Source organism: Sus scrofa, chromosome 18, assembly GCF_000003025.6.
Source record: "Sus scrofa isolate TJ Tabasco breed Duroc chromosome 18, Sscrofa11.1, whole genome shotgun sequence".
Taxonomy (NCBI): Eukaryota; Metazoa; Chordata; class Mammalia; order Artiodactyla; family Suidae; genus Sus; species Sus scrofa.
Window position 1 is genome coordinate 37,589,777 of NC_010460.4, and position 26,598 is coordinate 37,616,374.

The window sequence follows — 26,598 nt, forward strand, 5'->3', positions numbered from 1 at the left end:
AAAAAACTGAACAGCCAGGCAAATTGAAGCTAGAACCAGGCAAGCTTCCCCAAGGCTCTTCCTTTTACAGGGTACCTATGGTCCAGGACAGGAAACTGTTGCAGTCTGCAAGCTGGTTCCACAGAACAAATAAGCCTTCATAGGGTTCGTGTGGTTTTAGCATCATTCCAACTCTGAGCTTCCTATCAGAAGGGCAGCTACGTGCCATTCCCTCCGAGAGATACACCTTTTACCAGCATAAAGTAGTCTCTCCCTTGGGACTCCATCTGGAGGACACAGTGGACAATGCCCTCAGTTCGAGTTTCCCAAGAAAGGCAAAGGCTGCCTTCCCATAGCTGCTGCTTCTAGCAACCTCCACTGAAATCCAGGCACAAAATATGAGAGTGGTTTGGGGCTGGGCATTCTGCCAGGAAAAAAGCCAACAGGGACTGGTGATCCACTGGAGGCTTCCAGACCACCAGCAGGAACTGTGTTCTGTGCTCTGCAAAGGGCAGCAGATTTGCAGCCCTTCTGGGGACAGAGATGAGATAGTGAGTGTGGACAGCTCATTACAAAAGCAGCAGAGCATTGATTCAGCTCTGGGAAAGATCAGCTTCTCTTGTCCAGTCAAAGTCCTTAATAGAATTTCCATTGCTTCCCTTGGGGCAAAAGGAGAAAGAGACAAAGAGGGCACAGACCCCTGCCCTTGCATTTTTTGCAGGGAGAAGGGTCAGAGGACTGTAAGCTGTGCCAGCTCCCCTCCCTGGACATGGGGAGGCCAAGGGCATGGGCTGTAGAGGGAGGGGAGGTTTCATATTTTTCTCTCTGGAGGCTCTCTAAGGATTTGAAATTTCCTTGAGGAATTCTTATTGACTGTATGACATTCCAGTGTGGAGTTCATTGTGCCTTTGCCTTGGAGCAAGTGACATTCCTGGTCTCTCACCACTGTTGAAGGACACTTTTACTGCTGCTCATCATTTGGGGCTCATAACGTTTTCACCGTAGCCAGACTCACTCTAAACGTGATGTTGAGATCATCATATGTCATTGTGTTTCTGACGAACTGTGTGAGTTTTAATGATGATTGCTTGATACATGCAGGCAGGGTCTGGAAATGGCAGCCCAGGAAAGGAGATGATAACAAAATATTGAATATCCACCACCCTCCCGACTCCTGAAATTCTGTGCTTCTGGCCCCTGAGAAATGAGATGGACTGAAATCAATGTGCCGTATTTGAGAGAGCTTACCCTTCCCCCCACCGCACTCCCCTCACTCTAGAAACCCCATTCATCCAACATGCTCACACGTTTTTCTTCCTGAGTTAGAGGAGAAAAAAGACGACACAATGGAAAGATGATTTCTGTCCAGAAAGCCCCCAGCCCGAGATAATGACTAGGAGGCAGCATGGATGGGTGAGCACCAGCCAGGGAGGGCATCCTCCAGCCTTTGTTGTTTGGTGTTGACTGTTGCTTACGGAAGCATGTCTCTAACCCTCCGCGTGTGTGTATGTGTGTGTCCCACAGTCATGGAGGAGTGGCGAAAGAGAGGCGGGCAGCCCTGGCAGCTCATCGAACCTGTCGATGGATTCCACCCCAATGAGGTAAGTGCAGTCAGACGGTGGTCACTGAAGGCTACCTGTTCCATTATTTTTTTAATACATGTATGCACCTGTGCATTCATTTTCCTGTGTTATTCCAGAAAGAATTGGAGGTGATATCCTTACATGTGTCAAATAGAAGATAAATAAATGTAAATTTAGTTGATAAAAAATACAAATGCAAGAATGAAATGAAAATCAGAGTAAAAAGAAAACAGGGTATAAATGATACCTGGATTCTTGGCTTAATGTGTATAATTTCTAAACTGTGACCTGGGAAGTCCCAAGAAACTGCCTGCAAGGGCCCACAAAATCAGCTCCATGCTTTCTAAGGGGCTGAAGCAGAGAAGGGCATAAGTCCTGGCTTTCAGAGGATAAAGAAATAAGTCAAGTATCCCCCCCCCCCCAAAAAAAAAAAATCAGGATTCCTGAAGTGAGCCCTGTGAGAAATTTCTCCTATGGATTCTTCTAGAAAAGAAGGAGAACTGTATGAGAGGAGAAGAGTGTCCTGAGCAACATCCTGCAGTAAGAGCTGTTTCTCATCTAGGATTCGAGGGACAATTCTGGAAAGCTCTACCCTGGCCTTCTCACTGAGCAAGAGGACCTGGAGGGTGGGTCCCTGGCCACTCCTGCCCTCACCCTGTGCATTATCCTGGCTGCAGCTAGAGAAGGGCCATTTTTATCTGTTCTGTGTACTGGGCTTGCTCATATTTCCTAATATAAAAAAATAGAAAAAGCAGTCAGGGTAGGTCTGCCGATTCTAACATTCTGAAAGCGGGCCCCCTGCTGGAGGGATGGGCATTTACCACAGGCAGTGCTCTGCAGCCATGGTCTTTCTCACGCAGCCTTTGTGGCCTTGACAAGGGTCCGGGCACTCCTAGTAGCCTTGACCTCCACGGTCAGCCAGGCCACGGTCATCCCCTCAGAAGCCTGAAGGGAACGGTAGCCCTCCCTCCTCTGAGCTCTAGGTCCGGTGAATACCCATGAGCAGGGCTACGGATGGTCTCAAAAAGGAAAAGAGAGTGCCACTCCAGTGTCAGATGGACAGTCAGCAGAGTCCCACCGATGCTGGGTGAATTATAAAGTGAATATAAAATGCTCATCTTACTGTTTTAAATAGCAACCACCCAAAAAATCTAAGTCATGCACCTCAGAATATCTGACGCTCCTGAGTGTCCCTTGGATGTGTTGATCCACGAGAATTACCAGCTAGAAGCTGGTTGATATTAGAGTCTGCCCTCCCCCAGTGATGTCTTTGGTTTTAGAACAGTTAATGTGGAGACCTTCTTTCTGGCAAGAATTAGGTAGTTCTTTTCTTGTCATTCTTTGTACACCACAGATTTTTACCCTTCTGATTCTGTGGAGAATGAGGGATAAGAGGAGATGGTCAGAGGGGGAGAAAATAGGAACAAACTAAAAAGAAGAAGGTCAAAGACAGCTTTGTTTTATCCCTTAGGACATTTTTGTCTGATCTATCAAAGGACTATTCTGTCCCTGACTCTTAAAATAGTATTAGGGTTTGCAGTTGCGCTGTGGTTTAAGAATCCAGCCTCAGTAGCAGGTCAGTTCACTGCAGAGCCATGGGTTCGATCCCCAGGCCTGGCGCAGTGGGTTAACGGATCCAGTGTTGACACAGCAGCAGTATAGGTCACAGCTGCAGCTCACATTCAGTCTGTGGCCTGGGAATTTCCTCATGCCATGGATGTGGCCATAAAAAATAATATTAGGGTTCAAGGTTTGCAAATTGTGGCTCTGTCTTGTACTCAAATGGCTTCACCAATAACTGATTGTTGAGAAGAGTCAAAAGCTGAAAATCGGAAGTTCCTGTCGTTTCGAAACAGAAACGAATCCGACTAGGAACCATGAGGTTGCGGGTTTGATCCCTGCCTCACTCAGTGGGTTAAGGATCCGATATTGCTATGAGCTGTGGTGCAGATTGCAGATGTGGCATTGCTGTGGCTCTGGCACAGGCCGGCAGCTGTAGCTCTGATTTGACCCCTAGCCTGGGAACCTCCATATGCCATGGGTGTGGCCCTAAAAAGACAAAAAGACCCCCCCCCCAAAAAAAAGCTGAAAATCAGTGTGTGCCATAATCTTACATTATTCCTGAGAGATCTGATTACGAGGTAGGAGTGGGTGATGGAGTGGGCAGCAGTGGTGAAGCCTCATCCAAAGTGGGTGACAATGGATAGCTATGCCTAAAGCCTGCCTAATTATCACATATATTGATCTGAACCATCTAGATGGCAAACTGCCACTCAAGAAGGTTTATTGAGTGCCCACCCCATATCTCACACCGTGAGAACTCATGAGTGAATAAGAAACTGCCCCTGCTGTTTAAGGAGATTATAGGATAGAGTGGGAGAAAGACAAGTAAACAGATGATTAAATATGAAGTGGTCAGTGCCTCCAGCCATGCAGGTAGAGGTGCTATGGGAGCATGATGGGGGCTAGCATGGGAGAGAGGGGGCCAGAAAAGATTTTCAGAGGGGATAACTCAGACCTAAGACCATGAACTAGTCAAGTGAAAGGAGGGAGGGAGGGGCTGCAGAAAGTGTTTGAGCAGAGGAAAGTGCGAGGGCAAAGACCTGAATGCGAAAGGGAGCACTGGAGGAAAGAAAAGTGCTTCCATGTGGCTGGGCCAGAGAGCGTGGGAGGGGAGAGAGGGGGATCAAATCACATAAGGTCTGTCTGAGTTTGACCTTTTTTACTGTGGGGAATGGGGGGCCATGGGAGGTTTTTCAGGAAGAAAGAAAAATACCCAGACTCGTGCTCTAGAAAGATACTTGTGGTAGCAGCACAGAGAATGGTTTGGTCCAGAGGGAGGGAGTCCTGTTTGGAGGATTCTTCTGTGAGGGAGAGGGTGATGGCCTGAACAGAGGTAGTGCAAGGGGGGAGAAAGAGAAAGGTCTGTATTGGATAGAGTCAGCCAGTTGAATCAACAGAACGTGGTCATTTATGGGATGTCAAAAGCGAAAGAGATGCTAAGCGTGACAGTTCTTTCTTGTGACTTGGGAAATTGGATAGATGATTCTATTGCCCGCTGAGGTCAAGAACACCTTGAGGAAGAGTTTGGCACATGTTGGATTTAAAAGCCTATACGGTGTCCGAATGGGGATGTTCTTGCAGCAGATGATATGCACACTTAAAGCTCAGGAAGGGATCTGAGCTGGAGATATGGATGTGAGCACCCTCAGGACGGAGTTGTGACTTGAACCCTTAAAGAGGAGCCCCTGCAGTCTCCCCTCCAGATGGCCTGCCCTACAGCAGAAGAAGTGTTAATGGATCCTTCTAGATCGTGGGACAGCTATGAGAGTCCACATCTTTTTCATCTCGAAAGAGCCAGATGAGCAAGGCTGGGTCTCAGGACTTCATCCTTATGGCACAGACATAAAACCAACCAAAAGAATAGTCTCAGACCTTTCTCAGGTACCCCCTCACCCATTCCTGCACATACTGGCCTTTCACCAGCTTGGGGGTGGAGGGAGCAGGCTTTATTTTAAGGGCCTATTTCTTCCTAAAACCCTGCTAGAAAAGTGGGGGGGGGGCAGGGGGGAGTGTGTAACCACTATTGATTGAATTGCTCCAGTTTTCTTAGGGAGACAAGTTTAATTAAGTATCAACATGGGTTGTGTTGAACACTTCAAATTTATGATTGATAGATATTAATTTTTAAGCCAGATTATATTCACCATCTAAACTCTTTGCCTATAGTTTAATGGAAAATAAATAAGCGTAGAAAAATTCCTGATATACTGACAACTGCTTTACTTTTCAATCTCATTCCAAGATGTAGAGCCAGAATTTTAAGAAATATCTTCAGAGCTCCCTTCGTGGCTTGGTGGTTAACGAACGCAACTAGGGTCCATGAGGTTGCAGGTTTGATCCCTGGCCTCGCTCAGTGGATTAAGGATCTGACGTTGCCATGAGCTGTGGTGTAGGTCGCAGACACGGCTCAGATCTGGTGTTGTTGCCGCTGTGGTGTAGGCTGGCAGCTACAACTCCAACTCGACCCCTACCCTGAGAACCTCTATATGCCGCAAGTGTAGCCCTAAAAAGAAAAAAAAGAGAGAGAGAGAGAGAAAGAAATATCTTCTTCAGCGGAGTTGCCGTCGTGGCACAGCAGAAACAAATCTGACTAGGATCCATGAGGTTGTGGGTTTGATCCCTGGCTTTGCTCAGTGTGTTAAGGATCCAGCATTGCAGTGAGCTGTGGTGCAGGTTGCAGAAATGGATTGGCATTGCTGTGGCTGTGGTGTAGACCAGCAGCTGCAGCTTCAATTTGACTCCTGGCCTGGGAACCTCTATATGCCATGAGTGCAGCCCCCCCCCCAAAAAAAGGAATATCTTCTTCAATATAAAGGGGGGTGGACATGGTAGAGGAGTGTTATGCCAGACTTGCTGATTGGCTAGATTTGGTGGGTAGGAAAGAGATGACTCACAGGATTGGACAACTGGGTGAAGAGAGGTGAAAAATATCAAGTCAAGGAACTCAGAAGAAGGCAAAGACTTGAACATTCTGAATTTGAGGTGCCTGCACAGTAGAATCTAGCCCCTAGCTCAAATTTATGGGTTCTGATCTCAGGAGAGGGGTCTGGCCTAGAAAACAGGTTTGGGAATCACCAGCTTCTGGTTGAGAGCTGGAAACACTGGCGGTGATGAGATAGGGATAAAATTATGAAGAAAAATAAAGATCAAAGAGAATTTAAGGTTGAGAAGGTGGGAGTTCCCATTGTGGCTCAGCAGGTTAAGAACCTGACACAGTGTGAGGATGCAGATTCGATCCCTGGCCTCTTTCAGTGGGTTAAGGATCCAGCGTTGCCACAAGCTGCAGCCAAGTTGGATCTGGTGTTGCCGTGGCTGTGGCATAGGCTGGCAACTGCAGCTCCACAATTCAACCTCTAGCCTGGGAACTTCTATATGCCACAGGTATGGCCCATAAAAAAAAAAAAAAATGGAAAAGAAAAGATTGAGAAGGTGATTTGGTTGTTGCATACCAAATTACTTGAAAACAGCACTCATTTTTTTATCTCACAGTTGCTGGGGGCCAGGGGCTAGGCACAGATTAGCCAGGCCTTCTGCTCCACTCTCTCTCCCCCAAGTGGCCATGAAGGTGTCTTCCAGAGCTGAGTCTCCTTGAAGGTTGACTTGGAGCTCCCCTCAGGCTCACATGTTTGTTGGCAGAATTTAGTTCCTTGAGGCCCATTAAAGTGAAGGTCTCAGCCTCTAGCCTTCTTGCCACGTGGACCCCTCCAAATGGCAGTTTGCTTCAGCAATGAATACAAGTCAAAATGGCCACAGAGAAAGTATTCACGCACACACACATACTCACACTGCAGAAAGGCTCAGTGTTAACCGTGACTATTATAATTAGGATGACTTTGATTCTGTTTTTCTTTTTGCTTAATTGTCTTTTAAATTGTTTCTCAAATAGGTATTGCTTTAATAGTTTTCATTGTGGATAGGGAGGCGCAGAAGATATTTGTGTCCAGGAAACAGCTAGCTCACTTGGAGTATGCGGATGGCTGGGCCTTGCTCTGTGCAGAGCATCATGGGAGTTACCAGAGGAGGTTGGTTGTAAGAAGCCCACAGTAGGTGCCCAGTAAATGTTTCTCAGATGAATGAATGATTATAGCAAGTCATTTTTTCATATCTCTAGTGATAACAATGTCACTCTCGTTTTAGATCCAAATTATTAGCATCGCACACCCATAAATATTTTAATCTTCATTAGAGTGACAGCCAACTAATTGCTTTCAAACCATGGTTCCCACATGCTCACATCTGAGCGCTTTCATTTTAACGTTCCTCTTCTTATCCTCACCCCCATCTCCTCCCTTATGAATTCAAACTGGGAAGTAAATGATCATAAATGCCTTTGGTCCCACATAATTGTTAGGAAGCCGGCTGGGGTGTATCAAGGTAAAAGGCAAAAAACAAAAAAGAAGAAGCAGTGATTTTCCACAGCCCTGGCAGCAGCCTACTTTGTTGAGGAATATCAGGGAAAACAACCTAAAACCAGTCCTCTGTTTTTGAAAACAGATTGCTTAGTGTGTGAGAGATGATCAGAGTCTTCCAGGAATCTTTCAGGTTTAACAGTCAGTGTGAGTGGGGGTGGGGGCGGTATATGAGGTACGGGTTGTGAATGGTGGTGGCAGATGGGGTGTGTGTATGTGGTGGGGGCGGGTGGGGTGTGTGTGTTTCAGACACAACGTGGATGTGATCAAGATTACATTGGTGGATGGATGGAATTTGGGGTCCACCAGAAGACTCAGGAACATATTAAAGTTCCTGGGGATATTTAATGTTTTGACTCAGCCAGTTCTAGTTTTTTCTAACAACTACTAAAATCCTACACACAATTGAGACCCAAATAGGTCTTTAGATCATTCACTCATTTTGCAGATGAGCCAATTTCAGCCCAAAGAGTGGAAGACGCCTGCCCACCATCTCACAGGGAGCTTACTGGAATGATGAACAGGATGTACTTTTGAAGACATGTCCATGTGCTTCTGAATAAAGTCAGGGATGTCCCTGAGCATCTGCCCTGAGCAGTGTGTTCCCCCCTGAGGCCTGCAGCAATCACATTTCTCTTGTCTTCAGCCTTAACCCCCCACTCCCCGCCCCCATGCCCTGCAGTGCCATAGCCATCTGGGACCTGAAGGCCTGCCCAGGCCCCATTTGCTAAATGAGGGCATTGTCTGCAGAGACAGACTCCTCATCAAAAGCATGTTCATGACAAGCTGGAGGAGGGAAGAACCAAAAATGGATCCTGCTGACATCGTGAATAGCAGCAGGCTGTACAACCATGCAAGCAGAGAGTGGCCATTAGGCTGGGAGAGCCAGGGACCAGCCTGTTTGAATTCAGCCAGTGATTCCTCTCCCTGGCACTGCAGGCACACTCCGCACTCACAGCCTCCATCAGGATGCCAGCCCTGCCAGGTGTCGGGATCAGCCCCGTCTCCCTGACACCCGTGATTCCCCACCGCGCCATTCTCCTCCACAGCCTCTATGCTTCCACGTGTGCTGTGTCCTCCCCCACGCGCACTGCCTCCCTCATGAGCATCTGGTGAATTGCTCCTTGAAAATTCAGCTCAGTCATCACACTCTTCAGAGAGGACCTAGCCTTGCCCCCCACCTGGCAGAGTCGCCACTTTTCCCCCTTCCAGCTGTGTGCATCCCTCTCCCAGCCTCCCTCTGGGTTTGGGAGTGTTACTCAGTATGTATGGGTCTCTCACTAGACTGAGAGTTCCTTGAAGGCAGGATTCATCCCTTTCATCTCCAAAACCCAAGCCTTAGGCTGGCAGTAAATGTTAGCTCTCCACTGGTAAGTGAAGGAATGGCTTTCTGAGAAAGTGTATTTGTTGTCTGTTACTAAACAACAAATTACCACAGATTTAGCAGCTTAAAAGAATCCATACAGGAGTTCCCTTCGTGGCTCAGTGGTTAACGAACCCGACGAGGATCCATGAGGATGTGGGTTCGATCCTTGGCCTTGCTCAGTGGGTGAAGGATCCAGCGTTGCTGTGAGCTGTGGTGTAGGTCGCAGACATGGTTTGGATCCCACATTGCTGTGTCCGAGGCGTAGGCCAGCAGCTGCAGCTCTGACTTGACCCCTAGCCTGGAAACTTCCATATGCCGTAGGTGTGGCCCTAAAAAGCAAAAAATAATAATACATACTGTTGTCTCACTGTTGCTGTGGGTCAGGAGTGCTGGTACAGTGTAATTGGGTTCTCTGCTTAGGGTCTCACAGGGTAAAATCTACTTTCTCATCTGGAGACTCATTGATTTCAGACTCACTTGGGCTGTTGGCAGAATTTATGTCCTAGTGGTTGTAGGACTGAAGATGAGCTTCTTACTGGATGTCAGCTGGAGGCCCCTCTCAGTTCCCTGCCATGCGGGCTTCTCAACGTGGCTTTTTCTTTCATCAACCCAGCAATGAGTCTCCAGAGTGAGTCTGCTAGAAACGCAGTCTCAGACAATGCAACGTAATTAGCAAAGTGCCATCCTTTCACCTTTACCATGTTCTGTTGGTTAGAACCAAGTGATAGTTTCCCCCCACACCAAGGGAAGCGGATCATAGAAAGCTCCAAAGGAAGGAATCTTGGGAACCATCCTACAGTCTGTCCACCATACAAAGCAGAGAATCAATCTTGTGGGCAACTTCTTTACTTTCTTATAATTTTCCTTTTACTCCCTTGCAGGTGGCTTTACAGCTGTTGGCAGATGGCTTCTGGAAGAAGGCGCAGCTCCAGTGGCCCCAGGTCCTGGGAAAGGAGAATCCATTCAACCACCAGATCGAGCAGGTGTTTGGAGACCAAGGGGGGCACTGAGTCCCCAAGGACACATGTTCCTGGGTAACTCAGGGGGACAGAAATATGGGTCAGCTCATTTAAAAGACTGTTATGGGGCTGTCGTGTCACAAACTCACAGGACCCTCCTCTTAGTAGCATCTTTGCAAAGTGCGTTTCTCTCATTTAAGAGCTTATCTAAATGACAGTGTGATTCTGCGTGATTCTGGGGTCAGTGACCCTCTAACCCTCAAATAACCTTTAATAAAGTACTTTGAGTGCCATTCCAAGCAAGAGAGTATCTGTGCCCTGAAATGGCTAGTTGTTGTAAAAATAAATAAGAAAGCTAGTGATGGGCTTGGTGTGCTGGGGAAGTGATCTCCCCTGTGAGCAACTTTTTTTTTTTTTTTTTCTTTTTAGGGCACCTGTGGCGTATGGAAGTTCCCAGCTGCACTTGCCAGCCACAGCCACAGCAATGCCAGATCTGAGCTGCATCTGTGACCTACCCGACAGCTCATGGATCCTTAACCCACTGAGTGAAGGCAGGGATTGAACCTGTATCCTCATGGACCCTAGTCTGGGTCATGACCTGCTAAGCCACAACAGGGAACTCCCTGTGGTCAACTTCTTAATGATGGCTCTTCCTAGGGCTGCAGGCTGGCTGCCAAAGACTCTCAGAACACAAAAATACAAACACAAAACTACAAACACAAAATTAGGAACAGACTTGAATATTTATTTAGAATGAAAAAATAAATCACAATGAATTATAAGTTTTTGAAGTTGACAATACACGGAGTTCCTGTCATGGCTCAGTGGCTGTAGGATCCAGAAGGTTTTGGGTTCGATCCTTGTCCTTGCTCAGGGGTTAAGGATCCTGCATTGCTGTGGCTGTGGTGTAGGCCGGCAGCTGAAGCTCCAATCCAACCCCTAGCTTGAGAACCTCCATATGCCCTGGGTGTGGCCCTAAAAAGACAAAAGACGGGGAAAAATCATTTTGGAGTTCCCGTCGTGGTGCAGTGGAAATGAATCTGACTAGAAACCATGAGGCTGAGGGTTCGATCCCTGGCCTTGCTCAGTGGGTTAAGGGTCCAGCGCTTCCATGAACTGTGGTGTAGGTTGCAGACGCGGTTCGGATCCCGCATTGCTGTGGCTCCGGCATAGGCCGGCAGCAACAGCTCCAATTAGACCCCTAGCCTGGGAATCTCCGTATGCCACTGGTACAGCCCTAGAAAAGACCAAGAAAAAAAAAATTAAAAAATTTTAAAAGATAAAGTTGACAATACTATATGCCCACCAAGACCAGGAAAAAAAAAATGACTATTTTCCTTTCTTTAAAAGATTTTCTAACATTCTTTGGCTGCATAATCTGATTGTCTCTTCCTGTGACAATGATTTTTGTGACATTGCTATCTATAGATAGAACAGAAGAAACTCGTTGCATATTATTGATAGTTTAGAAGAGTTTCTTTCAGCTACACAACTCACTATTTGGTAAAGCCCTGGAAATTTTGAGGATTGATGTCAAACTGGGAAGACCTCGCTCGAATTTCTTTTGTGTGAAAGCTACTAAAGACATGCTCACTGTTCATAGATAGTACTGTTAAAACTTCGTGTCCCCAGTGGATTATTCAGCCATAAAAAAGAATGAAATACTGATACATGCTACAACATGAAACAATGTCAAAAATATGATGCTGGGTGAAAGAAGCTAGACTATCAGGGCACATAGTGTATGATTCTATTATACAAAATATCCAGAATGGCAAATCCATGGAGACAGAAAAGATAAGTGGTTGCCAGAGGCTGAAGGAAAGAGTAAATGAGTGACTGCGTGATGGGTACAGACTCTACTTTGGGGATAGTGAAAATATTTTGGAAATAGGGGTGGGGGTCATACAACTGCTTGAATGTACTAGATGCCACTGAGCTGTGTACTCTGGTTAAAATGGTGACTTTACGTGACGTGATTTTTACCTCAGTAAAACAAATCATAGTACAAAAAACAAACAAACCTTTGTGTCCCTAGAAGCAAAGGAATTCTGATCAATTCTACTGCACACCATTCTCATTGGTGTGTCAACTCCCTGGTCCATCTCTGGTTGCAGCCGTGGGGGTGGGGGTCAGGCCCTCTGTTGCCAGCATCGCAGCTCAAGCAGGCTCATTCTTCTACATCTGCCTTTAGGCGCTTCTGTGACACTGCCCTGAGGTGTGGGGCAGTTCCATTCAGGGGGAGCAGGGCCCTGTCGATAAAGGCACCAGCATCTTCCTTCAGTACTCAGTTGGGAGAATTACTCTGTGTGCTTCTCAGGGAGTCTGGCAGAATCAACCCCCTTTGCTCACAGGGGCGACTGCCTTAAATGACACCTCCTTCTTTGTGTCACCCTTCTCACTCCCCCCGTCCTGCTTTTGGGGATGACTTCCCAAACAAACCATCTGCACTTAAATCTTTGTCTCGTTAAAGACAAAATTGTAATGATGGTGTACATATAAATGTGTATGCTTTGTTATTGTATTATTTTTAATTTATTTCTTTATTTCTGATAGGGAGAGACTTCTATTTTGACTAGGTACCAGTGTGAATGAAATTTCCCACCCACTGTATCAGTGGCTAGAAGACCTTACCACAGACTAGGATCCAGCTTTGTGCAAATCACATCCTGTTTTTCCTCCACAATCCACGCACTTCCTGTGCCAGAAGCTATAGTAGCCTTTCATACTCTGATCTGACCACTAACCCTGCACCCTTGTCATGGGGCTGGTGGACATAAAGAGCATATCTAGAGTCCTCCCTGCACTGGGAAGCTACTGATAAACTAACTATGCACAGAAATGACTGCGAACCACAGGAGTCGTCTAACTTAAATCCACCGTAAATGGACCTCCATTTACTTCCCCAGAATTCCCATGGCTACTCTGGAGCCACCAGATATAAGGAAAACTGACAGCAATTGTGATTATTTTTTTTTTCCAGTTACAATAAAGGTTTAATTTGTTAGAAACCATCTTTTATTTTTTTAATATTTTTTATAACTCAAATGAATTTATCACATCTGTAGTTGTATAACGATCATCACAATCCAGTTTCACAGGATTTCCATCCCACAACCCAAGCACATCCCCCCACCCCCAAACTGTCTCCTCCACAGACCATAAGTTTTTCAATGTCTGTGAGTCAGCATCTGTTCTGCAAAGAAGTTCATTGTGTCCTTTTTTCAGATTCCATATGTCAGTGCAAGCATTTGATGTTGGTGTCTCGTTGTATGGCTGACTTCATTTTGCATGATAATTTCTAGGTCCATCCATGTTGCAAAAAATGCTGGTGTTTCATTCCTTTTAATGGCTGAGTACTATTCCATTGTGTATATGGACCACATCTTCATCCCATCCTCTGTCCATGGACATTTAGGTTGTTTCCATGTCTTGGCTATTGCAAAGAGTGCTGCAATGAACATCGGAGTACATGTGTCTTTACGAGTCATGGTTTTCTCTGGATAGATGCCCAGGAGTGGGATTGCTGGATCATATGGTAGTTCTATTTTTAGTTTTCTGAGGCATCTCTGTCCTGTTTTCCACAGTGGTTTCACCAATTTACAATCCCACCAACAGTGTACTAGGGTTCCTTTTTCTCCACACCCTCGCCAGCACTCCTTGTTTGTAGACTTTTGGATGGTGGGCCTTCTGGCTGGTGTCAGGTGGTACCTCCTAGTGGTTTTGATTTTCATTTCTCTAATAATGAGTGATGTTGAACATCTTTTCATGTGTTTTTTGGCCATCCATATGTCTTCTTTGGAGAACTGTCTGTTTAGGTCTTCTGCCCATTTGTTGATGGGGTTGTTTGTTTTTTTGGTATGGAGCTGCAGAAGGTGTTTATAAATTTTGGAGATGAATCCCTTGTGAGTTGATTCACTTGCAAAGATTTTTCTCCCATTCTGTGTGTTGTCTTTTCATTTTGTTTAGGGTTTCCTTTGCTGTGCAGAAACTTTGAAGTTTGATTAGGTCCCATTTGTTTATTTTTCTTTTTATTGTCAGTACTCTAAGAGGTAGATCTGAGAAGATGTTGCTGTCATTTATGTCAGAGAGTGTTTGGCCTATGTTTTCCTCTAAGAGTTTGATAGTGTCTGGTCTTAGATCTAGGTCTTTAATCCATTTGGAGTTTATTTTTGTGTCTGGTGTTAGGGAGTGTTCTAATTTCATTCTTTTCCATGTGGCTGTCCCATTTTCCCAGCACCACTTATTGAACAAGCTGTCCTTTCTCCATTGTATATTCTTACCTCCTTTGTCATAGATGAGTTGGCTGTAGGTGTGTGGGTTTAATTCTGGGCTTTCTATCCTGTTCCACTCATCTATATTTCTGTCTTTGTGCCAGTACCATAAAGTTTTGATGATTGTTGCTGTGTAGTATAGTCTGAAGTCTGGGGGACCTGATTCCTCCAGCTCCATTTTTCTTTTTCAGGATGTCTTTGGCTATTCTGGGTCTTTTGTGTTTCCAAACAAACTTTAAAATATTTTGTTCAAGTTCTGTGAAAAATGTCCTTGGTAGTTTGATAGGGATTGATTGAATCTGTAGATTACCTTAGGTAGTATAGTTATTTTGATAATATTAACTCTTCCAATCCATGAGCATGGTATATCTTTCCATCTATTTGTGTCATCTTTGATTTCTTTCATCAGTGTCTTATAGTTTTCAGAGTACAGGTCTTTTGTCTCTTTAGGTAGGTTTACTCCTAGGTATTTTATTCTTTTGGATGTGATGGTGAACGGGATTGCTTCCCTAATGTCTCTTTCTGCTCTTTCATTGTTAGTGTATAGAAATGCCATCTATTTCTGGGTATTAATTTTGTATCCTGCAACTTTGCCACATTCGTGGATGAGCTCTAACAGTTTTCTGGTAGAGTCTTTAGGATTCTCTAGATATAGTATCATGTCATCTGCAAATAGTGAGAGTTTTACTTGTTCCTTTCCAATTTGGATTCCTTTCCTTTCTTTTACTTCTCTGATTGCTGTGGCTAGGACTTCCAAAACTATGTTGAAGAGTAGTGGCGAGAGTGGACATCCTTATCTTGTTCCTATCTCAGCGGGAATTCTTTCAGCTTTTCACCATTGAGAATGATGTTCGCTGTGGGTTTGTCATATATGGCGTTTATTATGTTGAGGCAGGTTCCCGCTGTGCCCACTTTCTGAAGGGTTTTTATCAGAAATGGGTGTTGGATTTTGTCAAAGGCTTTTTCCGCGTCGATTGAGAGGATCATTTGGTTTTTATTCTTCAGTTTGTTAATGTGGTGTATCACACTGACGGATTTGCGGATATTGAAGAACCCTTGCATCTCTGGGATAAATCCCACTTGATCATGATGTACAATCCTTTTGATGTATTGTTGGATGCGGTTTGCTAGTATTTTATTGAGGATTTTTGCATCAAAGTTCATCAGTGACATTGGCCTGTAGTTTCCTTTTTTTGTGGTATCTTTGTCTGGTTTTGGTATCAGAGTGATGGTGGCCTCATAGAATGAGGTTGGGAGTATCCCTTCCTCTGCAATTTTTTGAAATAGTTTCAGAAGGAGAGCTCTTCTCTAAATGTTTGATAGAATTCACCTGTGAAGCCATCTGGCCCTGGGCTTGTGTTTGTTGGAAGTTTTTTAATCACAGTTTCAATTTCAGTTCTTGTGATTGGTCCATTTGTCTTTTCTATTTCATCTTGGTTTAGTCTTGGAAGATTGTACTTTTCTAAGAATTTGTCCATTCCTTCTAGGTTTTCCATTTTATTGGTGCATAGTTGCATATAGTAGTCTCTTATGCTCCTTTGTATTTCTGTGATGTCCATTGTTACTTCTCCTTTTTCATTTCTAATTTTATTGATTTGAGTCCTCTCTCTTTTTTGCTTGATAAGTCTGGCTAGGGCTTTATCACTTTTGTTGATCTTTTCAAAGAACCAGTTTTTTGTTTCATTGATCTTTTCTATGGTTTTCTTTGCTTCTATTTCATTGATTTCTGCTCTGATCTTTATGATTTCTTTCCTTCCACTACCTTTCGGTCTTGTCTGTTCTTCTCTCTCGAGCTGCTTTAGATGTAAAGTTAGCTTGTTTATTTGAGCTTTTTCTTGTTTGCTGAGGCAGTCTTGTATTGCTGTAAACTTTCCTCTTAGAACAGCTTTTGCTGCATCCCATGGGTTTTGGAGTGTCCCATCTTTGTTGTCATTTGCTTCTAGGTATTTTTTAATTTCCTCTTTGATTTCTTCAGTGATCCATTGGTTGTTTAGTAGCATGTTGTTTAGTCTCCACATGTTTGTGTTTTTTTGCGGTTTTTTTCTTGTTGATTTGCAGTCATATAGCGTTGTGGTCGGAATAGATGCTTGATGTGATTTCAATTTTCTTAAAGTTACCGAGGTTGGATTTGTAGCCCAGGATGTGATCAATCTTAGAGAATGTTCCATGTGCCCTTGAGAAGAACGTGTATTCTGTTGCTTTTGGATGGAATGTCCTATAAATATCTACTAAGTCCATCTGGTTTAATGCCTCATTCAGGGCCTGCGTTTCCTGATTGATTTTCTGTCTGATTGATCTGTCCATTGCTGTAAGTGGGGTGTTAAAGTCCCCCACTATGATTGTGTTATTGTCGATTTGTCCTTTTAAGGTTGTTAGCAGATGCCTTATATATGGTGGTGAACCTATGCTGGGTGCGTAGATATTTAAAATTGTTATATCTTCTTCTTGGATTGATCCTTTGATCATTACGTAGTGACCTTCCTTGTCCCTTAAAATAGTCTTCATTTTAAAGTCTATTTTGTCTGATATGAGTATTGCTACTCCAGCTTCCTCTTGATCCCCGTTCACATGAAATATTTTTTTCCATGCTCTCACTTTCAATTTGTATGTGTCCCTAGAAGTGAGGTGGGTCTCTTGAAGACAGCATATATATGGATCTTGTTTTTGTATGCATTCAGCCAGTCTATGTCTTTTGGTTGGGGCATTTAGTCCATTTACATTTAAGGAATTATTGATATGTATGTTCTTATTGCCATCTTACTAACTGTTTTGGATTTGTTTTTGTTGCTCTTTTTTCTTTCCTTCTTCTCTTGTTCTCTCCTCTTCTGGTTTGATGACTCTCTTTAGTGTTGTATTTGAGTTGATTTTTCTTTGTTTGTGTATCAGTTGTGGATTTTTGGTTTGCAGTTATTCTGAAGTTTTGATAGAAGAGTCTATATGTATATGAGATTGTTTTAAGTTGTTGTTCCCTTAATTGCAAGTTCATCTCCAGTGTCCTGCATTTGTACCCACCTCTTCTCATGATTTCTGATTCTGGTGGTATGGTTGTGCATGGATGATGTCATATCTTTACTGTATATATACCTTTACTGGTGAGCCTTATCATTTGTGGAATTTTTGTTTCCTGTTGCTCTTTTCTTTTCTGCCTAGAGAAGTTCCTTTAGTATTTATTGTAAGTCTGGTTTAGTGTTGCTGAATTCTCTCAGCTTTTGCTTATCTGTGAAGGTTTTGATTTCTCCTTCAAATCTGAATGAGAGCCTTGCTGGGTAGAGTAATCTTGGTTGGAGGTTTTTTCCTTTCATCATGTTAAGTATATCATGCCACTCCCTTCTGGCCTGCAGAGTTTCAGCTGAAAAATCTGCCGATAACCTTATTGGGGTTCACTTGTATTGTTTATTTGTTTCTTTTCCCTAGCTGCTTTCAAGATTTTCTCTTTGTCTTTAATTTTGGTCAGTTTGATTAGTATGTGTCTCGGTGTGTTCCTCCTTGGGTTTATTTTATATGGTACTTGTTGTGCTTCCTGGATTTGAGTGGGTGGTTCCTTTCCCACGTTAGGGAAGTTTTCAGCTATTATTTCTTGGAATATTTTTTCTGTTCCCTTCTCTCTCTCTTCTCCTTCTTGCACCCCTATAATACAGATGTTGGTGCATTTAACATTGTCCCAGAGTTCTCTGAGACTCTCTCCATTTGTTTTCAATCTTTTTTCTCTTTTCTGTTTCTCATTTTTAATTTCTTCCAATCTGTCCTCCACCTCACTTATTCATTTTTCTACCTCCTTTATTCTGCTGTTAGCTGCTTCTAATGAATTTTTTATTTCAGTTATTGTAGTTTGCGTCTCTTCTTGTTTCAGTTTTGTATCTTGTAACTCTTTGGTCAGTTTTTCCTGTAAGTTATCCATCTTTGCCTCCAGTTTATTTCCAATGTCTTGCATCATCTTCAGCATCAGCAGTCTAAAGTCTTTTTCCTGGAGGCTGGGAATCTCCTCATCACTTAGCTGATTTTCTGGGGGTTTTCCTTTTTCCCTCACCTGAGTTATAGTTCTCTGTCTTTTCATTTTTATAGGTTTTTGGTGTGGTGACCTTTTTACAGATAATAGAGTTGTAGCCTCTCTTACTTCTGGTGGCTGCCGCCCTTGTGGCTGAAATCGGTATGGGGGCTTTCTGTAGGCTTCCTGATGGGAGGGGCTGATGCCTGCCCACTGATGGTAGGCGGAGCTGATTCTAATCCCTCTGGTGGGTGGGGCTTAGTCTCTGGGTGGGAATAGAGGCAGCTGTGTGCCTGAGGGGTCTTTAGGTGGCCTGTTTGCTGAGGGGCAGGGCTGTGATCCCACCTGGAATGTTGTTTGTCCTGGGGCTTCTCAGCACTGACTGATGGGTGGGGCCAGATTTTCCCAAAATGGCCACCTCCAGAGACAGGCATGCTGCTGAATATTCCCGAGAGCTTTGCTTTCAATGTCTTTTCCTCTCAACAAGCCACATTCACCCCTGTTTTCCCAGGATGTCCTCCAAGGACTGCAGTCAGGTTTGACCCAGATTCCCATGGAGACCTCACTCTGCCCTGAGACCCAGTGCATGTGAAATTCCATGTGCGCCTTTAAAGAATGGGGTCTCCGTTTCCCCCAGTCCTGTGGAGCTCCTGCACACAAGCCCCACTGGCCTTCAATGCCAGATGCTCCAGGGGCTCTTTCTCCCGGTGCCAGATCCCCACACATGAGAGTTTGATGTGGGGCTGAGAACTCTCACTCTGGTAGGTGAGTCTCTGTGAACCAGTTAGTTTTTAGTCTGTGGAGCTTCCCACCCGGGAGGTATGGGGTTGTTTATATCGTGAAATCGCCCCTCCTACCTCTTGATGTGGCCTCCTCTTTTTCTTCTGGAGTAGGATATCTTTTTGAAGGTTTCCAGTCTATTTGAGTGAAGAATTCTCAGCTTTTAGTTGTGAATTTTGTTGTTTTAGAAGAGAAGTTGAGCTCCAGTCCTTCTATTCCATCATTTTAATCCCATCTTCGTGAATGTGTTTAAAATGTCTGACTTTATCGCTTCTCGGCCTTTTGGTTAGGTTCAAGTGTAAAATGTCTGACTTTTGCCCATTTGACAAAGCATAGGACTCTGTGAATTCACTGATAGGCCCCTTCCAGGGCTTTAGAAGGAACCCTAAAACCTAACCTTTCGTAGACTTAAACCCACCTCTGCTCTCAAGATTCATTTGCCAGGTTATTCGTGAGCTTCAGTTTTAGGAGCCAAAACACTTAAAATGTTGTCAACCCATTAACTTCTGTCACCTGGGCATAATCCTTGGCTCAGCATGACCAGTACATGTCCCCAGGAGGCAGATCAACAGGGGACCAACTAATCCTCAGGAGGCTGTTTCTTTTAGGCAGGAGGGTGTGAGGTGTGGAGGTACTGAGCTCTGGCCACCTGGTATATCCGTCCTGTCCTCATTTTGGTGTTTCAACATCTCATCTTATTTCTAAGCACTGAAATACCAATACTTGTTGTACTCTTGTTATCTTATTTTTTTTCTTAATCTGAAATCTTAATCAGTCTCAAGATAGACTCAGAGAACACAGCACTAAAATTTTGTATTCCTTGAAAAAGAATTCCATTCAATCTCCCCTCTGTTTAAAATGTGAAGTTACCTAATTGCTATTCTAATGTTCGTTTCCCTGACTACTAGTGAAGCTGATATCTTTTTTTTTTTTTCCCTTGGGGAGTACTGGTATGATTTTCAAGTTTTTTGGTTTTGTTTTTGCACACCCAAGGCACATGGAGGTTCCCAGGCTAGGGGGCGAATCAGACCCATAGCTACCTCCTTACGCCATAGCCACAGCAACATCAGATCAGAGCCTCGTCGGCAACCTACACCACAGCTCACAGCAATGCCAGATCCTTAACCCACTGAGTGAGGCCAAGGATTAAACCCACATTGTCATGGTCACTAGTCAGGGTGGTTACCACTGAGGCATAATGGGAACTCCAAAGCTGATAATCTTGTCTTGCTTTTGCTGCTGTTGGAAGGGTGGAGAATTCATTTTAGGCCCTGATTTTTTTTCTAGAAGGCCCTCAAGGAATTGAGTCATTGTAAAACCTGGAAGAAACTAGAGTGGGTGTATAGGGAGCTTTTTAAGGTGCAGGGAGGAGATTTCCCAGGCTGGATTGTCCTGAGCCTGACCACCTTCTTTCTTTCTTCCATCCTAGAGGTCATCTCTGTCCCTGCCACTTTTTCCTGCTTTATTATTATTTTTTTTTTATTTTACAGCTGCCTCTGCGGCATATGGAAGTTATTGGACTAGTGGTGGAATCGAAGCTTCAGCTGCCAGCCTATACCACAGCTATAGCAATGCCAGATCTGAGCCACATCTGTGACTTACACAGCTCGTAGCAACGCCAGATCCTTAACCCACCGAGCGAGGCAGGAATCAAACCTGCATCTTCCTGGATCTTATTCAGGTTCTGAACAGGTTCAGGTGGGAGGATGGAAGTACCTGAGTTCTGAGCCCCCAGCAAAAGCAAATCAGTTAAAAAAATCTTCATAATGAGACTTGTATTGATACACAACAGAGCAGGACCTGAGCCCTCAGGAATTTGCACCAGCTGCCCCATTCCACCCTCTCCCCAAGCTAGTCCCCCTAGAGAAAGGATTCTTAACTGGGGTTTATGGGTATCCCCTCCCTCAGAATTCAGGGTGTCTATGAGCTCGACTGGAAAAAATTATCCCTCTAAGTAAATTTCATCATCTCCTTTAAATATGATCGTAGACAATAAAACACTGCATTTTTACAAAAAGTTGTATGTTAGCGCCTATATCAGTTCTCATTATTCAGCAATTATGTTCTGTAAGGTCACCTCGAACACTGAACTAGCAAATGCTGAACCATTACTCCTAGGGGAAAAGTGAGGTTACGTTCCTGTGAGCCTCTGGTCACAATATTATCATCAACCAATCAATACACAGTCTTTTTTAATGTGTGGTTTTTGTTTAAAAGCACCTCACTTAATTTATAGTTGATTGATTAACACTGAATTCACACCCACCAGTAGTACTACAGCTCACATCTGAATGAAGCTTAACTGCTCCCCTGGTTTTTTTATAAGGCACATCACAGTCTCTTGCATCTAAGAGCACAAGGCGGCACTTCAGCACTGCACTGGGGGATCATTTTAGACAGTGAAATCACCAATAAAAAGCATTAAAAATGACCCAAATATAGCAGTAAATACACCATGAAAAGGACACTTGTTTACAGTGTGAGAGCTGAAACAAGAAGGCAGAATCCCACCTTATTCAACCTTAGCTGAAAAAGGTAGATCAGGCAACTAAAATTTCTCATTGCTCAAATGACCACAGAAGGGCCATGAGTATTGATTTGGGGGTTACAGATAAATTTTTGCAAGTAGATGAATTCACAATATCAGAATTTATGAATACTGAGGAATGACCATATCTTGAAATAACATTCATGGCCATCAGTACCTTGAAACACCTATAATTATTAGACCCATTAAAAAAGAAGTGCCTAGATTAGGAGTTCCCATCGTGGCGCAGTGGTTAACGAATCTGACTAGGAACCATGAGGTTGCAGGTTCAATCCCTGCCTTTGCTCAGTGGGTTGAAGATCCGGCATTGTTGTGAGCTGTGGTGTAGGTTGCAGACGTGGCTCGGATCCCGAGTTGCTGTGGCTCTGGTGTAGGCCGGTGGCTACAGCTCCGATTAGACCCCTAGCTTGGGAACCTCCATATGCTGCGGGAGCGGCCCAAGAAATGGCAAAAAGACAAAAAAAAAAAGTGCCTATATTAATGTATGCCCATTTTTAAATATTTCAAAATATTTTTAGTAGTGTTTTTGGTTTTGATACAAATTGTTTCATTTATAATCCTATGTGTTTTATTTTTTGCATTTAAACATGTTTTTCTGAGATGGGATCCTTAGCCTGCTAAGGGGAGGCATAACACATACAAAAAAGTTGTATGCTCTGGGACATGTTACTTTGAGAAAGAAGAACTCCGTAGTCTAAAAAGTCTGGAAGCACAGCATAATTTCTCTGCTTCTTGGAAAGTGAAAGGGTGAAAAGTTCTGTTGTAAAGAAGTCTGTTCAGGAAGGTTCCAGCAGGTTACAAACCCAACTAGTATCCATGAGGATGCAGGTTCTATCCCTGGCCTCGCTCAGTGGGTTAAGGATCCTGCGTTGCCATGAGCTGCGGTGTAGGTCACAGACATGGCTCAGATCTGGCATTGCTGTGGCTGTGGTGTAGGCTGGCAGCTATGTCTCTGATTCAGCCCCTAGCCTGGGAACTTCAATATGCCCTGAGTGCCCCTAAACAGGAAAGAAAGAAAGAGAGAGAGGAAAAGAAAGAGAGATGGAAGGAAGGAAGGAAGGAAAAGGAAAGGGAGTGAGAAGGACGGAGGGAGGGAGGAAGGAAGGAAGAAAAGGAAAAGAAATCTGTTCACCTCATCATTTACCCAGTATTTTTGTCCTAGTGCCCCTTCTCTTCATGTGAGAGCTATTAACTCCCTACAGTCATCACATTCTACCAAAACACCCCGGGAAACACTACTTAGAAGAATTAGCCTCTGCAAACTCACAGGCAGTGTCAAGAGAGGAATTTCCCAGGTATATTCACACTAGAAACCCCACTTTTCATCTTTTGTGTAAAGCAGGATGTCTTTGGAATTCTTCTCATTGCAACAACTGCTTTCTTGGTAGAACTAAAAATGACAAAACAGCACCTCTCCTGGGCCCCAAGACACATGTATAGATTTCCTGGTGAAGGACGCATCAATATGCTATTAACATGTCAATTTCTCATTAAATCTGAGTACAGAGTCTGTGTTCGCCTGGCAGGATGAACTCCTCTAATCTTATCTGGCAGAGGTTCTAGCATAAATATTCATACAAGCCTGGACTAGTTTAATCTGGTTCTTTGCTTGGGGGAAAGGGAGGTGGGGAGAGGTTGTGTTTATATCCTGTTTCTGGGTCACTTCTTAAAACCGCAGTATCTAAAAATAATGGCCTCAACATCATGAATCTGTAGTTAAAGAGGATTGCACTTTTGAAGCTCCTGGATGGATAGAAATTCAGCGGAGAAAAAAAAAAAAAAAAGAGCATGCAATGAGGCTTGCTGAGGATTTCTTTCGGCATTGTGCTCCTGGCTGGCTGCTTTGTTTATAATTAATTACATGGAGCATTTACAGGAACCCTTTCAGCCTCAGAACGCTGCAAATGTAACTCACAGGTGCACAAAGCAGCAGTCAATAAACTGGAGCAGAAAGGCTGTGCGAGGTCACATTGAGAGCCTCTTTGGCAGTCCAAGTTCAAGGCAGCTTCAGACCCCAGAGATTTTCAGTCTCCACTGAGGACTATGCCCTCTGAGATGCACACTTTGCCCAGGCCCAGAAAACCCCCAGATGTTAGTATTTTTACAGTACTCTCCACACTGTAGCTTTACAAATAGCAGTCGGAGCCTGGACACAGAGCGAGGCTGCTAGGGGAGCAGAGGGCTTCTGAGGAATAATAAGTGGAGACTCTAGGCTCATATAGGACGTGTGGAAAGAACAAAACTCTGTCCCACTGCCTCCTGGAGCTGGGGGCACATCCAGACACAACCGGTAGGAACTTCAGGAAGCAGCAGGTTTGGGAGTCACTTGTCTGGGTTGGAATCTTAAGTTCCTGGTATCTCAGTTAACTTTCTCTTTCAAATGAGAGCAATGATACCTGTCTCCCAGCACTAGTGGGAGCATTCACAATAAGAGCCCATGCCTACAGGACACTAAGTGGAATCCTTTCAACAACTACAGAAGACAGGTCAGCCATGCTTATCTGCTTCTACAGCAAAGGAAGCAGACACTGAGAACAGTTAAGATTACACAGCTAATAAAGGATGTGACAAGAATTTGAAGCCGAGTCATCTGGCTCCAAGCTCCATGCTGCCAACCACTAGTTGACCCCACCTTTATTACCTAAGATAATGCTTGTGCAACATGGGGAGTAATGGATCCACACTGACTCTCATTGTCTTTATGAGCAGGGTATGGTTTGGCCACCACACCAGCTGGAGTCGGCTTTGTCTATAGAGTAAAAACCAGAGCTCATGAACAGATGCAGCTCATGCCTCTGCAGGCACATTCCTCTTGTGTCCATTTCTTTTAGCCTATATCCCAGCCACGGGGAACTTGTCACTAAAAACACGAGCAGTGGGTGAGTCTCCAACAGCTGCCCTCCCTGTCCATGGATGCCTCCTCTTCCACAGAGAGAACACCTATGGCCATCCCTCAAAGCCAGCCTGGCCCAGAGAAGGACATGTGGGTGAGGTGGCCACATCCAGGAACGTTCCTACCACCAAGAAGGCTGACCTGGAGTTCCTGTCATGGATCAGTGGTTAGTGAACCCGACTAGCATCCATGAAGACACCGGTTCGATCCCTGGCCTTGCTCAGTGGGTTAAGGATCTGGCATTGCCATGAGCTGTGGTGTAGGTCACAGGTGTGACTGGGATCCCACATTGCTGTGGCTCTGCTATAGGCCAGCAGCTACAGCTCCAATTGGACCCCTAGCCTGGGAACCTCCATACACTGCTGGTGTGGCCCTAAAAAGACAAAAAGACCAAAAAAAAAAAAAGAAGAAGAAGAAGAAGGCTGACCTGCCACTTTTACCCTCTTGGATCTCAGAGTCACCCCGGAGGGAAGTTGAGGCTCTGCAGCCATGAGAGAGACCCTGGGGGATGATCACCTCGTGAAGGAGAGAGGCCACATGGAGGAGCACCAGGGCCTCCCCCTCCCCTGCCCAAACCAAGGTTTCAGAGGTGTGAAAGATGCTTTCTGCAACCTCCCAGCTCAGCATCCACCAGCTTGATGCAGCCAGAGAGGCATTCCCCAGCTGAGACCACATGGAGCCCAGCCAGCCCACAGAAGCATGCAATGTGACACCCTCTTCTCATTTCAAGCATCTAAATTTTCGAGGGGGTTGTTCTGCAGCAACAGTGAACCAAACACCGGCCAAGCCCTCTCACAGCTTCATGTCTGTCCATCTTCTGTCTCCTCAGCCTTCCCTCCCTTCTCTGACTGCAACATCCCTACTTTTCAAGATCCAGCTCACACCACTGTCACAGATCAGAAGATACACCCATGATCTGCTGGAAGCCAGAAGTATCACTAGGATTAAGTTTTTCTGCAATCTAAAAGAACAGTGCTTTAAAAAGAGAGGCCGTTGCTCACATAAAAGACTTCTAGTGGTAGGTGAGACTCCATCTTTCCAGGAAACCAGGCTTCTGTTCTCCCATTTTTGCCACCTTCAGCATATAGCTTCCACTTGGTGGCTCAAGCAGGCTTCCTGAGCAACCATTGCCTTGGCTACACCTGAGCTGGAGAAGAGAGGCCAGGAGAGGAAGGACCATGCCCTCTCCCTGGACAGTGACTTCTACTGGCATCTCAGTAGGCTAAGTGTGGTCACATGACCACCCAGCTTTAAAGAAGGCTAAAATAGGGAATTTGCTTCTTGGCTTACCATTTAACGAACCCAAATAGGATTCATGAGGATGCAGGTTCGATCCCTGGCCTTGTTCGGTGGGTTAAGGATCCGCCGTTGCCATGAGCTGTGGTGTAGGTCGCAGACTCAGCTCAGATCCCAAGTTGCTGCAGCTATGGTTTAGGCCACAGCTATAGCTCTGATTTGACCCTTAGCCTGGGAACCTCCATATGCCTCAGGTGTGACCCTAAAAAGCAAAAAAAAAAATCTCTCAGAGCTGACTGTGCTGTTTCTGCATGTAGCCCCCTCCCTCTGCCTATAAAGCTCTTCCTCACTGATTGTCAGTGGGGGTATCAGCCTTTGGACTCAAGGCTGGCCCCACCCCACCCCGCAGTTGCTATCCTCTGAAATAAAGGCTTTAACACCACAAGCAGCCAACCCCACTTTCAGTAACAGTAGCAGTCTCAACTCATGATAAATTAGAACCCTCTTGGAAGGCAATTGAGCAATATCAGTAACCACATGTCAGCTACCTCCATCTCTTGCTGTTCAAAATGTGGTTCTCAGACCAGCATCATCAACATCACCTGGAAGCTTTTTAAAAATGCAAAAATCTTGGGCCACTGTTTATGATTCATAATTTGTATTATAACTATCTTTGGTTGATTTATTTGCATAACACAGTTTGAAAAGCACTGATCTAGACCAGTGGTTTGGTTTGGTTTGTTTTGTTTTGTTTTCTCTTTTTATGGCCATACCTGAGGCATATGGAAGTTCCCAGGCTAGGGGTCAACTCAGAACTGCAAGTGCCAGCCTATGCCACAGCCACAGCAACGCCAGGTCCATGCCACATCTCCAACATACTCTGTGTCCTTAACCCTACTGAACGAGGCCAGGAATCAAACCTGCATCCTCATGGACAATATGTCAGGTTCTTAACCCACTGAGCCACAACAGCAATGGAGTTTCCACTCTGGTGCGTGTGTTAAAAATTCAACTGCAGCCACT

At 44.6% G+C, this 26,598-nt stretch overlaps 1 protein-coding gene across 3 annotated transcripts in view; it reads left to right on the plus strand.

Moving 5' to 3' along the window:
* The window catches only part of AOAH (acyloxyacyl hydrolase), a 183,060-nt gene extending 172,902 nt beyond the window's left edge, over window positions 1-10,158 (plus strand). For all 3 annotated transcript variants that reach the window (XM_013985718.2, XM_021079244.1, XM_021079245.1), the window contains 2 exons: window positions 1,504-1,580; window positions 9,782-10,158. In XM_013985718.2, coding sequence (XP_013841172.1) covers window positions 1,504-1,580; window positions 9,782-9,910 — 206 coding nt within the window. In that variant the 3' untranslated portion in view covers window positions 9,911-10,158. The remainder of the gene's footprint in view (window positions 1-1,503; window positions 1,581-9,781) is intronic.